General features: G+C 34.8%; 1 protein-coding gene across 2 annotated transcripts in view; it reads left to right on the forward strand.

The window, feature by feature from the left end:
• The window catches only part of FCHO2 (FCH and mu domain containing endocytic adaptor 2), an 84151-nt gene that overhangs the window by 37500 nt on the left and 31430 nt on the right, over positions 1 to 15221 (forward strand). For both annotated transcript variants that reach the window (XM_058424044.1, XM_040089663.2), the window contains exons 9-11: positions 2614 to 2658; positions 4356 to 4428; positions 8131 to 8155. In XM_058424044.1, the coding sequence (XP_058280027.1) occupies positions 2614 to 2658; positions 4356 to 4428; positions 8131 to 8155 (143 nt within the window). The remainder of the gene's footprint in view (positions 1 to 2613; positions 2659 to 4355; positions 4429 to 8130; positions 8156 to 15221) is intronic.

Here is a 15221-nt window from a genome sequence, read left to right on the forward strand (position 1 = left end):
CTGAAGTTACAGAACAAAACTTGTCAGAAAATTTAAAACCGTTACAAATTTCACTCTGTTCCATTCATAAGGGTAAACTGTATGCACAGAATATTCCTAGTAGGAAGGCACTCGCAAGGATCATCAAGTCCAACTCTTTAGTGAATAGCCTATATAGGGACTGAACCCACAACCTCAATGTTATTAGCACCATGCCCTAACCAACTAAGCTAATTAGAGACAGCCAATGACATGAAGTTCTGAAATTCCAGACCCCCCAACACTAGGGAAGAAGGGCTCTATACAAATTTGTCCAAAATAGGTTTTTGAATTTTAACTGGTCCACATGATAACTGTGTGTTTCTATAGTAAGGAGGGTTCTTACAAGGAAAAAAACCCTCACCTTTAAAGGCAAGTGTTTTAGGCAAGCATAATGGAAAAAAATTAAGGAGGGAAAGAGGAATTTGGATGTCTTGTTAAAGAAAATCTTTCTGCTTATTTTAGAAGTGGAAGTTAAGATACTGATATGAAATATAAATGAGCTATACTTGAGCCTTCATTATTTCTTTTAACAATTAGTGCATAAGTCTTAAAATTCAGGGGATCACTCTTAGTAACTGGAAAGAGTAAAGAAATAGTGGAATTTTGAAAAAGCCCAAGTATTTTATTCCTCTGAAAATATATTTAAGTCTCAGTGTTTACAGGTTTCTTTCTTTTGTTTTGCAGATGATAGTTTGTGGTTGCTTTAGCTTTTTGAAAATTTTTCCTACCAAAATGAGAATATGCATAGAAGCAAGAAACAGAAGTAGTTGAATCATTAGCAAAGTGATGAAAAATGTGTTGTCTGAAGTGTAGTTTTGAAGAAGTAACAGTTGTGTTCTTCAGTTTCTACATTTTATGGCATTTTTATGAATGTCTTCCTTAATATCCTTTGAACGATAGAGTTCAATTTTGTAAAATAAAATGTTGATGAAGTCAGTATGGAGATGTAGACAAGTGCAGTTCTAAAAATCAGTTTTCCTGGACTTTTTTTTTCCCTGTCCTTTTGTTTTGCAAGATACCTGAGTTTGCTTCATTTTGGAGCATGCTGACTTTGTTTTACTGTAGATTTAGTGAAGAGCAAAGGAGAAAGGATTGGAAGACCAGCTTAAAATGCACATGTGTTTATGATGTGTAACAGGTTGAGAGAGCTGTTAGGAATTTGCATCTTGTCTTGCTATATTGAATAATTAGACTTGCATTTGAAGTCCTTTACTAATTGAATTTTAAAGAGCTATTGAGACTGCCACTTGAGATTTGTCTTTTAATAATCTTCATTTCAAGGGCAGCATTTGAAGACCAAACAATTACATAATGATAAGTGAGAAATTGATGGCTTCTAGTCCAAAATTCATATCCTGCTGTTTTACAAACCCTTCTGTTTGTTTTTACTGATTGGGAAAATTTTGCAAACTCTATCTTATTTACAGTAAATATAAATCAATACTTTGAGCATACCATAATTTAAAAAAAAAAAAAAAAAAAAAAGTTATTTCCCCTCTGTCTTATCTGTAATGGATCTGTGTATAACCTTCTGTGCATGCTATCAAAATGTTCGCAGAAAGATAAGTAACAACCCCTGTGGCACAGTGATAGCATGCTAAGCTTTTTCTTCTGTGGGTACAGCTACAAGGTAGTCCAACATGGGCTGTAAGAAAGGTGCCTGCCTGCCTGCATGTGCTTTCTGTTTTCATTGCACTTCCTCAAGTGCTGGTATGATTCTGTCATTCCCTGAACAAGGTCCTATGGAAAATTATGCTGCTTTCTGTACCCTTGCTTACTAAAATGTCTCACAGTGAGATTAAATAAATTCTAGACCTGGCCAAATTGAATAAATGAGGCGTAGGGCATCAATGTGCAACATCAACTGACTGCTAATTTGTGGCAAATATGATGTGGGAAATTTCTTTAGATCCAAAGTGTCGGTTTTGTGGGATTTTTTGTTTGTTTGTGGGGGTTTTGTTTGGGTGGGGTTTTTTTTGTTTGTTTGTTTTTGGGGTTTTTTTTGTTTTGTTTTGGTTTGGTTTTTTTGTTTTGTTTTTGCTTGTTTGTTTTTTTAGTCCTGTTGAATCTTAATGAGTTTTTGGAAAAAAATATCTTCTTTATTGCTGTGTTTAAGGTTTTACATGACACTTCATGACACTTGTAACTGTGTAGGCAGTTGGCTATGGAGAGGAAACACTAGAACTAGCAATGCAGAGTTAGCAAAAATGTGACTTTCAAAATTAGGGCTATAACTTCTCCTTTTTCATTTTTACTTATACAACTCTTGTTCATTAAAAGAAAATAAATTTAAGACCTTACACTGATGCTACATTATAGATGCAATTTTGAATGAGGGCACCAATTAGATATAGGCAATTGAATTGTAGTTAGATGATGACTAGTATTTTAATTTTTCAGTATGAAAGAGTAAAAAAATGCTTTACATGTATGATTTTGCAGTATCCTTGGCCTCTGGCAAAGTAATTGGGCCTTTCAGTTACTGATTACAATGTTTGTAATTAGATTATCTCATATTTTCAGGAAATATTACTTGTCATTAAAATAGATGGTATTTGACCTAATGTTTATCTTCATTGTTGTTTCTTTAAGGCCCTATTGAATTTGAAGAATGTAACACATCCACTGTAGCCGAAGGTGAGTTGCCATAGCATACTTATTCACATGAGAATGTTGTGGATAAAGACATGAACTGTGAAGCAAAGGGTTCTCAGTGTGTAACTTTAAAGTGCCCCAGTAGACTAAAATGCTGTTTTCCTTTTGAGAAACAAACTTCAGTGACAATAACACGTATAAAACTTTTGTAAGACTAATGCATAAAGGTCAGATAATTTGAGTGCTTCTTACAAGTGTACTTTGGCTAAGGCTTTGTCTTTGCAGAAGCTTAGATTTGATTCACTTTTGAATGTGTTGTAGCTTAATTTGCAAGTGTCAAAACATGGCCTGGGCTCTTCCCATTGTTACTGTGTCAGTTAAACTAAGCCTAATGTAGTGTTATGGTTATGAAGTCTTTCTTTGTTGGTGCAGCTTATTTTGCTTAGGAGGTTGTTTTAAGTGATTAAGAACTGCTTTCTGTCCATAAGCTGTGTCTTTACTTGTGGGACTGAGGAGTCAACAGTTTAACTATAGCATCCAAAAGCTTTTAAGTTGCCAGGACTTCAGCTGAGACTTAAAATATCTTCTAACTGAGGCAGAGAAGATCCACTTTCAGAAATTACTCTCATACTTCATTGTTTTAGGCTGCATAAGGCACAGAGAAAAAAATAAAGCCCAGACATTTAAAAATTATCTCAGAGCAAATTATGTGCCTTAGTATATATTACTGACTCTACAGCTATCTGATTTGAAATATTTGCAGTTATCAAAAACTTCTAGGAGTGGAGAGGTTCCTTATGTGCTGTGTAATGTATTTTTGTAAAGGTAAATGTAATAAAGTGCTTGAATTGACAGTGATTTAGTTTTGTAAACCAAATTGTTTCTACCGCTGCTCAAAAGCATGCTGTCAGTAGTATCATGCATCAAAACCAATTTGTAGACTAGTTGGATCAGATGCTTGCACTTAGTCATTTTGTTTGGCAGTCTGCTTTGCCTCAGCAAACATTGTGAAGAAGCAGATGTGGCAGTAAGTCTGAGGGAATATTTAAGTGGATTTTAGTTTTATTACGTTAAATCGGAATGAAAGCAAACTTTTTTTCAGTACTGTAGCTGTATATATCCAGTGCTAAAAGCAGGGAAGAAACAAAAAGGGAGGAGAGTAATTCCAGACCCTGTGCAAACCAGTCTTGAAGAAATTATGAGCTGGGAAATCATGAACTCACATCAGCTGGAAAGCCAAGAAATAGTCCTATTTTCAACAGGGCCAAGATCCTACTTTTGAGAAAAGACAGGAGCTTGCAACTCCTGGAAACACACAGGGAAACAATGACAGGGTCTTGAACTGCAGTAGCTGGGGAAGGCAACATCCAGTTTCTCATCCATGGCTATTCAGGATCACCTGGAGCAACAGCTCCTGTTGAGTTTTTGCAAGCAAAGTCCTCTTCCTCAAAACTGTCCATTAAAAAAACACAGTCTGTATGCCCAGCCTGGAGATCCAAATCATTTTTTTAAGGATTTTGTTACTAATGTGTTGAACCCTATTTTGATTCCTTTTTTTTAAACTGGTATTTTACTTAAAGCAAGTTGGAATAATATTCCCTTAGTTTGGCTCCATACCTATCTGCACTGCATACCTGTGGCAGCATTTGAAACGTTGGCATTCATAAGCATCAGTGTTTGACATTGCTAAATATGCATTTATGTCTTTGATCTATAAATTAAAAGTGTTTGTTCCATAGGAATAAAACCACGGAAAAGGAAGCCTTTTGGTTTATCAGGAATAATGAAAAAAGAAAAAGATACTGAATCTGTGTAAGTATATTTCCACCCTGAAGCCTTTTCTTGTATGAAAATTAGTAATGGGGACAAAAATTGGCCAATATTTAAACAACAACAAAAAAAGTGTTTATAAGAGCAGTTCAAAGGAATGTGATGAATACAAAAACATCAGTTATTTACAATTTTTGTGACCAAGGATTTTAACATAAATAACAAAAAAATAACGTTAGTGTATTCATAGTAGTCAATTCATGTTTCATTGTTTCCTGTGCATAGGTAAGTAGTTTTCCATTCTTCTCCATTTCAGTGTTGTAGATAATGTAATTCACATTAATCCTAATAAAATATGTCTGTACGTGGTAAAAGTACTGGATGGCTGTGTTTGCAGAATTTTTCTTCAATTTTTCTTCTGTTAAAAGAACTTCGGCATATACTGTCGATGGACAGAAATTGCAGTGTATCATGAGCATGCTCCCTTCTCAAAGACCATAATTCTAGCTCAGGACTGATATCCAAAATACACCTTTTGCCATATTCTTTACATGTGCTCAGTCTCCCAGGAGCTAAATATCTGCAAAAAGTGAGTTTGAATAACAGTTCTGAGGTGAATTAGTCACAGTGTCTATATTAGTATTTATGGTCAGTGTGGTTTTTTTATTATTTCTACATATATTTTTCTCAAGAAGATGGCTTAAAGTTTTACAAACTTGACAATATAGAAATGTTCCCAGAAGCAACATCTGCATACATACTTTTAAAAATTACTTTTTATTTTACCAGTGTTGGTTTTTTTAACATACTTCTGAAAAATTCATGACCTAAGAACAACAGGTGTTAATAGTATTTTGTTTCTATATTCACACACTCTATACAAAAGTGACTAGATTTTGAGATCAGAAAGAAAAATGTATAATGGCATAATATCAATCTCCTATGTCGTATGTGCCGTAGGCTTTTACAGAGATTCTTGCATTGCTACTAAATGAACTAGAATATCACAAATAACAGGATTCATTATGTGTTTACACAATATATTCTAATACTTCTTTTATGATCCCTTTAGAGATACAGATTGCTAGTCTGTATTTTGTCTGATTTAATCTTCAGCTGATGATCCTGTTACGGACTGGAAATTATAAAACTGTCATCAGAAACTTCTTTGCACGGAGAAGTTCTGCCTTGGTCTTGTGTTTTATTAGTCTGTAAGTTTATTTAGTTTGTGTAGGGCAGGCTTTCCACATCTAGAAACACTCTTACGGTTAGTTGACTTTTCAGTTTGTCAAGACAGTTTTTAAACCGTTGATGCCTGAACCGGTGGTGTGTCTAGTCATGGTTTTAATTCAGGGAAATACCACACAGGGTGCATTCTGTTACATATTGCTATAGTTTACCCGAGGATTTCACTTCTAACCACTGGTTTGCATGATTTGGTTGTTTCAGTTTTTATCTACAATCCTTAAATTCCCTGATAAAATCTCCATTTTCTGAAATACTACTTTATAGCAGAAGCATGCACAGTTCTTTAATTTTAAAAGAATGATCATAAGTCTAGTGATTTAAAAGTGCCTTAGTCTGCAGCCTGATGTCCTCATTTTCTACCTCACCAACATTTGTGGCTGGTTCTGTCCCTGCACCGGGCGGGAGCTGACCTCCGGCTATCTCGGGTCTGCTCAGCCACAGAAGTTCCCAGTTCGGATGGGCACGCAGGCTATTACCTGCTGGATCGGCTTCTCGGCAGCTGGACCCAATAGTGTCGTGACAGCAACGGCAGCAGAAGAAAAGGCTGTCTCTCAGCGGGTTAAAAGATGTTTATTCAGGCCAGCTGTGGGAAGTCCGCAGCTGGTCCAAACCTCAGGCCTGAGAGGCCAGAGACCAAGAGCAGAGAGGATTTGAATCTCCCTCCTCTACCTTATAAGTGGGGGAGGGGTTCAGGGAGAGTTACAACAAGACAACAAATCAGGGGATTCAGGGGGTAACAAGGTGTGCCCACCCCCAAGCCTCTGACCAACCACCTCCAGAGGAAAGGAATTCCCCCCAGGGGGCCCATCACCTGAAGCCCTCTCCTTGAGATTTTGCGACCTGGGAGGGCTCCTGGAGAGACAGGCTGCCCCAGAGAGGGGGGGCAGAGGGGATGGACACAGATAGGTGGGGGGTGGGAGGACTGACACAAAACACCTTATATACAGCAAACACAAAAGGGATACAGAATTGGGGATACAGTGAAATGAACCATAACATAAACTTCTTATAAAAACCTAACAAAACACTTCTTGCATCACCACAAACATTTTTAAACTGCTATGTTCCCATTGCATCTGTAGAACAGATCCTGAGAGATGTTGTTAGTACTCCTCTGAATGATACTAGATTTGTTTGAGATCTGTTTCTGTTTGAGATCTCTTGGCTGACTAATTTTGGAAGCCTTCATTATGGCCTGAATTGTATTAATACATTTGCCTCATATTTCACATTTCTCAATTTCTATGTACCTCAGGCTGTCTGTTTGCATACAGACACTTCTTGAAACCGCATGTCTCAAGGGAAGAATATACATTTTTTCAAGCAGTAAAATATTTTTCAGAACAGTTCTATTGCTATGAAAGATGTAAAACAAGTAGAATTTCAGTCACATATGTTCTCTTTTGTGTGAGGACTTTCAGAGAAGATGGAATCCTTCATCTCACTGTCATTTCCTTAAGATACCGTGCAGAATTTTGTGTTAATGCTTCCATGTTAGCAAGCTTTTTAACCTGTTTTTAATGCACTGTAGTAAAAACTAATTTTTTGTCTTAAGCTATTTATATTTTCAGAGATGGTTTAGATTGTAATACTTCTTTTTTTTTCCATGTTCATTTTTCTATAAATACATGTTTAGGATGTTCAGATTAATGATATTAAAAACACTCTTGTTCAGTTACACCATCACTATTTGTCAGGGTGCAAATTAGAGGGGACTGGTAGGCTACTCAAGTATTCCCACATTCTGTAAATGTAATTGCTTCTGCTTTCTGAAGACATCAGAGGGAATCAGTGTCATTCATTATTTTAAGTGCTACTGCTCAAATCAAAATTGTAGTGGAAAAGTTTGACATGTGTGAATAATGTTCTTGCAACCACTGCCTCTCTGCAGGTAACTTTATTTTGGTGTTTTAAGTGCCTTTTAGGAGAGTACTTAGTTATTTTGTTCAGCATCTTCAAGTACTTGACTGCCACTCTGCTTGACAAACACGAACTAAGAATGAAACTCTAAAAGAGGAAGATCTGAATTCCTCTGAAGAAAATCATAGTTTCTTTGTGAGCTGGTTTTTGTCCAAAACATTTTGCACTTGCATGTAGACTATTTCATTAGGATTGGTGACTTCTATTTATTGCACACATCAACCATGAAGACCCGAAACTTAAAGTATATTCATCCAGGACACAGTGTGGTAGTCCTCAATTTCCTTGACTTTTTTGTTATTGTTTTTAATTCTTTTCACTTATATGTGAGTTTGATTTTTTCATCATTTCTTCTGAGTCTTTCTTCTCCAGTGTTTTGAGCATAAAAAATCAGCTGTTATTTAAATCTCATTCAGTAAAATGTGGATTATTTAAAGTAAAAAATTCAAGAGTCTTAGAGGCAAAAGGGTGAAATGCACTGTTTTAAATTTATTGAAAATATTGAAGGAAAAAAATGTGTGAATAAAATAAGTTGTGCATTTTGTAATTGTAAATTTTCTTTATTTTTTTTAATAGGGAGTGTCCAGATGCAGACTCAGTTGTAAGTAGACTTATTTCCAAAATAGATGCATATGCTAATACTATCAAACCTACAATGTGATGAAACTTAACTTACATGCAGTTCCTCCAATACATAATTTATCTGACAGAGGATTTAGTATTTTCATGGCATACTCTTAAGTGTTAATTTTGTGCCGTACATGATCTTCAGCAGTATTTACAAACAAGTGTCAGTAATACATTTTTGTTTCCTAACAATTTTAGGTTTGAAGCAAGGTGTTCTCACTGCAAATATATGTTACCTTATTTTTCAGCTAATAGTTTTAATTCCATGGCTAATAGGTTCTAAGAAAGAAAAAGGTGTATTTTATTGTGGGCTCAACTTTGCATTGTGATATTCCTCTGCTTACTACTGTTTCTCTTGAGAAATCCTTCTAATTTTAATTGAGTTCTGCTTTACCACTGGCAATAGAGTGTAGGAATATATTGTTTAAAATATGGCTTTAGATGCAGCATTTCTAGATGCATTTTATTAATGATCTAGTTTTCATTACTGTTAGTTAGATCCATAATATGTCTTGCAATTTTTTTTAGTCAATTCAGGTAAGTGACCATTTCAAATTAAATTAAATGTATTAATGATTTTTATTTCCTTAATTTAGTATTTTCTTTTTATGCAAACATGTGTGTTCTCTTGAATGAATATATAACAAAGCTTGTAACTCCCTATAGCTATATTTGGGGAAAATTTACCAAGTAATCTAAGTGATTTTCTATAGACTGATTTGTTTTCAGTTCATTCATTTAGGTGCCAATTATATTACACAATTTAAGTTTTCAAGTTCACTTATTTTGTGGATTTTCTTATTTTTATTTGGTAACTAGGAGGTTTTAGTACCTAAAAATAAAACTTGCTTTGAGAAATTTGATTTGAAGCATCTAGTAGAACTGTCCTTCTAAATGGGGAAAAGTAAGTTTTGCCACATAACAGAACTATATGTGTAAGAACAGATGGGTAATTCTTGACAAGACAGTTATTTAATACTGTACAATCATCTTGGCTTACAGCAAATTTCTTTACATTTAAAAGAAAGTAACTATAGAAATATCCTTACAATTATCAGGCTTCTCATGGAAGTAAAATCATTTGACAGTTCAGGTTGAGTCATTGGAGCGAACCACAACTGGATTTGACTTGCAATATTTATCTTCCTTGCTTATTTTGGTCTCCATGTTTTTGGAAAACAATTAGTTCAAAAAATTCAAATATAAATTGGTTTGGCATTCTTTCTGGCTACATGAGGCACACCGTATGATCATGTAGGTTACTAGTTGATACTGTTGGGGTTTTTTTTGCCTGGTCAACATTTTATGACTGTATTTGGAATTTAAAATTTGGTCTATGATTTCTGCTTGCTCTTTACAAGCAACCAGTAGTATTCTGTATAGTGATAGAATGCTCCAATAAGACAAGCCATTACTGTAATTCTAGTGAAAAAATTATAAGAGATCCATTTCACCCCTTAAGCAATCCAAAGTGCTTTTATATTTTAGGGTTGGAGTCTTCTTCTGAAAGGTCTCATTTCAGTTCTTTTTAATTTTTCTTGGCTTTTGCTTCTGGATTACCTTTCTGTTTAATTTCCTTTCTGTTTAATTTTTCAAACCTGATCTAAATACTTTGAACAATCTCTATCATCTCTAGGAAGATTTGTTTTGTATGGACATTTGCAATAAATTATGCATTTCAAGAAACTGAACTTCAAAAACTATTATTAAGAAAAAAAAAATTAAAGCAATTATAATTCGTGCTTCATTGCTAGGAAATACTGAGGAACAGACCTCAGAAAATTCAACTTAAGATGTCCCAGTTACTCTTTTGTCAGTTTTGGTCACCGCAGAAAACCTGTCTGGCATATATATGATGAATGTAATAATTTTTTAAAAGGTGGCTTTTGTAAAAAGATTGCAAATTTTCAAGTTAAGGATGTAGTAAGAACTGATTTCTAAACATTATCTACCAGTTCTCTGTGCTATTGTGGAACTTTGAACGTACTGTGTAATCAATACCATCAAAGTCTTTTCACTAGTCCAAAATGTGTAGTGCAGTCTATCAAACTTGTATTCTCTGTTTCCAAAAATAAAATGGGTGGGATGGGTCAAATGTCTTTTGTCCCAAAATGGATGCTCTCAAATTTACCTGTGGTAAGACAGATCTGCTTATGCTCATCCTTTTTGTAGCTGTCAGATTATGTATGCTGAAAATAAGTTAATAATATTAATTCCTGTGAGTATTATTTTGTAACTGCTATAAGAGGTTTCCATGTGCCAATGAGTAGGCAGCTGTGAACTGGTATTTGTTAAAAAGGTTGACCACTTCAATAAGCCCTCTCTGTTTAAATATAGGTGAGAGTATCTCATGAGATTTAAAATTCCTCAGTTTTTTATATATCAACCTATAGTGTAACTTCAGTTTAGCTAAACCTTGACCATTAGGAAAAGTGGAAAGTTTGTAGTAGAAAGTGTATGCACTGGGAAGGGATAGTAGCTTACCCTGTATGGGTGTTTTGCTTTAGAACATTTTTCTAAAGGCTGAAGTGTCTTGTTTCCATTGAGTTTGAGATGTTCTCTAGGAAGATACGAGGTCTAAAAGAGACTTTTATTCCTGGGAAACATTTACAAGATTCCATTTGTGTCCAATAAGATCTGAATTGGGATTGCAACCCTTCCCTTGGTCGGGATGCTTGCCGATCTCCTTCTTCTTCTTCACTGCCTATTTTCATGAAGACTGTAATAATGTAATTATCTTTGAGTTCTCTGTTCTTTCTGTCAAATCCATTTGCAATTGTCCAGTAAGTTCAAAAGTAATTAAGAAGGGAGTCACAGATGTACAGAACATAATGCTGAAAGGTTTTTTTTCAGGGGAAACTGAAATGCAAACACATATCAAGGTGTCCAAAAGTTTTCATTAACCTCTTCACATGTGATTGTAGTATAATTGCTGTTATATAGAATTATAGACCATTTTTATTGTTGGGGACAGGTTGAATTTGGAACCATCAAATTCTGAGAAGTGGAACACAAGTGTAACTTATTATTTAGTGAAATTCAAGTATTTTTCCTTATTTGCATTTTCAGCATTTTGTTCTGACGTATTTTGAATAGCTGCTATTGAGGACAAGGCTTTCTATCACAGCATAAGACAGGGGCACTTTGAATACCTGCTTTTCTTTCTTTCTGCATTTCTAACAATAAGAGAAACTGTCTACTCTCTTCTTCTGTGTCTTTTGGGTTAATAGGCACCCTAAGGAGAGGAGGCCAATATTATGCCTCTGTCTTAACCTAAGGATATGCCAGAGTCAAGTTTACATCTCAAATATGTCAAAAGTGGAGAGGCTTTTTGTTCTCTCGTTCCAGCCTATGAGCTTCAGCTGCTTACTTAGAGTCCCCATCTGGATTACAGGAAGCCAGTTGAGTTCTGGAAGAATACAAATAAGAGTGAGCTGTCCAGCTGTACTGCATCTCCAAGCATACCCTCAGGAACACTTGATAGAGAGCTCTCATAACCACACTAGTTATCTCAGGAGAAGAGAAAATACAAAGAAATCAAACTGGAGCACAGTGAAGGTTCTTTGCTTCTTGACTGATGACCAGCCTGTCAGCAGCACTAGTGTTGCAGGGGAAAGGGCCAAATGAAGTAGCTAGACTGCAGTGCTCCATATGTTCCTCCGCTGTCCTTTGTATGTAGCCCAGAGCCACAAATGACATGGTAATGGTGTGGCTTCTTCAATTGCCTTTGGATGACAGATGGGATAGAGCAAGGAAGCTTAAATAATTCACCAAAACTGAAAAATGTGTTTTGTTGATAGAATGCTAGGTCCTCAAGCTTCTTATACAGGAAAATTTATTTATCAAGAGCTTATGTTTTATTTCTTTGAAAAATTATTAAACCTAGAAGTTTTGTAGAATATGCTGAGGCAAAGACAAAGGTATACAACCTAAGTTTTTGGCATATGTTTAAAGCTATATAAAATCTCCATTAATGCATTACATCTGCAAATACGGGGAAAACTGTGGCTTTTATAGATAAATGTTTAATTGCTTAACAGAATCTCAGAAAGGCCTCCTGGAAGTTCACCACTCTAGTTGCTTCTGCAGAGTTCAATTTACATGTATAATGAGGTTGTTGGGAGTTTTTTGACTGCGAGGACCACTACACATTAGTGTAGGGGACTAAAGCAGATCTCCATCCCTGTTGGATTAATAATAACATTTCCCAAAGGCCAAAGTTTGCAAAGGTCATCATCCTGTGTGTTGAAGTTGAAAAATTATACATGCATACATGTAGGTTGTGAACTTAACCTCTGATCAGCATGGTAGGCAAATTAGGTCTTGTCTGTGTTGTGTGCTTGATATTTAAGATTGTTATCCATGACATAGTATACAGTTATCCAATACTGTTATCCATGACATAATATGTAGTTTGGTAATTGTAGGAGTGTGGAAAAGGGAGTGAAAATTAGTCAAGTAGATGTAAATGCCTTCATTAACATCAGATTCGTGAGTATGTGTATCTCTCAGGTTGTTGCATTATCTACCACCTACCACTGTTATTAAATGTAGATTTGCAAATGAAATGTTGGTATTTCAGTTCATTCAGAACATTCACCAGTTCAACCATTCAGAATATTGAGAACAGTATTTTGAAATTATTACTTAACTTGTAAAATTGTGACACACCATTTTGTTTGTGTGTGACACAATTTGCCTATGTCTATACAAAGCTATATCAAGTTTCTCTTACACCCATTTTTTATGCTGGTTTACACAATAATATAAATTTGATATCTAGTTAATTAAAGCAGGTGTTAACAATGATTGTAAATTGGCACAGGATCAATCTGAATTACTGATAAGGCTGGAAATAAAAAGCAATTTATTTAGGTATCTCTATGCTCTTTAGAGTCAGATGTTTGAAATTACATGTATTTAAATTTTAGATGTAGGGAAAAAATACAAATTAAGTTTTCTCTATAGTGTTTGAAAAGAAGTGGTAACATAGACTAGCTGAAAGAGAAGGAAGGAATTTTCTTCTCCTGCATTTAGAACTTGAGCTGTAAAGTATCTATCTCTGTTATGTACAAGAAGTAAAAACAGACTGCATGCTAAAGGGTTATTTCTGAGGACCAACTGTTTCAAGTATATTAACAAAATGAGAAATAATTATCGTGAAAATATTACAAAAGAAAGTTAAATACTTTAAGATTTTAGTGCTTTCTTCATCCTTGAGATTTTTCAGTAAATTAAAAATAATACTATGAAAATAACTTCAAACTTAAGTTCTCTCACAATTTTATATCAAAATAGTCAATTTTGCCTCGTATGTTGTGCATGCTGTGTCAACATAGTAATAGTATCCTTTACATATATGGCCCAGTTGTAAGAAAAATCAAATGTTGTACATTTAAAGGTTTTTGTTGATTTTCAATTCATCTTAACCATGAATTATCTTGATCTGTGAAAAGTTACCTGGTGTGACAACTAAATTAATTTGAGAATTCAAAATTTGTAGTGTTACAAGAAAATATACTTACCCTGTACCTATACGGTTTTGTTCTGTTTACTTTGATGTCAAGTTTCATTAGTGGTTTTTGGTATATAAACAAGGTCAGCTAGAGGTCAAGCGTAGCTAAGAACTCTGATTTGAGCAAGTAGAGCTAAAGTATTGGACCGTGTGATTGTACTCTTATTACTTTTTTGTTGTACGTATTTATTTATTTATCAAATAGCAGTGAAGTCTAAATCTTGCAAATATTTCAAGAAATTGCATCTATATGGTCTGTATTTTAAGGTTAGAGAGCTTGAATGTTGTTTTTTTGCCTTAGTTTTATTTGGTACAGTCTTACATCTGTACAGGACTGTATTTCTTATACTTTCCTTAGCAGATTGTTTGAACTATGTGTGAATTCCATTTATTTCAGAAGTGCTAAATTTAGGGAGCGGTAGAGAGGAGACTCTTTCTTAGTGAATTATTGGGCATCCCATTTTTGATAACTGTAAAAGATACAGAAGAATAACTACATTTTAATAATTTTAATATTTGTGTTTTGTACTTCAAAAGCTATTCAGAGATAGTCTCTTTAAACTTGGCTTCAAATTTTATCTGAAGTCATGAGGTTCCTTTCTTGTCCACTTGAAATCACCAGCATAAGTAATTTTGTTGTATCTTGTGACTTCTAACAGATTACATTTTGGCCATACTGTGCATACATGTCTGTTGGTCAAACTGCCTCCCACTACCTGCTTTCTGATAGAATAAACTGATGCTACACTGTAATAAGTCACTTTTATATATATATATGTATTTTAATTTTTATAATATATTAGTAACTGCTGAAATCGCTGCATTTTGAAGGCACCTTGTTTGTAGTTTTTAGTGATAAACTTACTGGGACATTAGGCAGTTCACGTACACTGCCTATGCACACAAAGTTGTGAGTGGATTATTTGGTTCTGAGTGGGGAAAGTATCTATGTATCCATGTTTATCCTGTGTATGTAACATACATGATGTGGGGGTTTTGTGAATTTTTAAAATTTACATTATCTTGGAGACACATTCCTCTCTGCCCCAAGTTTTTAATGAAACTATATGCTTAGCTGAGCATTCTAAGTTATTTTAACATCTTTCTTTTCAATTTCTGTTTAATTGCCTGCAAGAACAGATAAACAGGACTTGTCTTAAGTTCTCAGATGCTTATTGGCTTTGAAGATTCAGAATAGTATTGTTGGAGATGTGTAAAGGAAAACTGGGGAACAAAATTTTGAGCACCTGTGATGTGGATATTCTTTTCTGAAGTAACAGTGCAGGCATTCTGCCTGTTCTAGAGGGAGTGGAATTTGCAAGGTGTGCTTTGGCTTGCATACTTAAATACTGACTAGTACTTAGGAAAGGTTTTACCTTTGCACCATCAGAATGTCTTGTGTCTTAGCTGAGAGCAGTAAAAATTGGGAAACTTTTCTGGAGCAAGGGAATTGTAGCCTAATTTAACTCAGTACTAAAGCTAAAGTAATGTTGATTTCTGTCCTATTTCATAGAGTAATTGATTA

Source organism: Hirundo rustica, chromosome Z (genome assembly GCF_015227805.2).
Source record: "Hirundo rustica isolate bHirRus1 chromosome Z, bHirRus1.pri.v3, whole genome shotgun sequence".
Taxonomy (NCBI): Eukaryota; Metazoa; Chordata; class Aves; order Passeriformes; family Hirundinidae; genus Hirundo; species Hirundo rustica.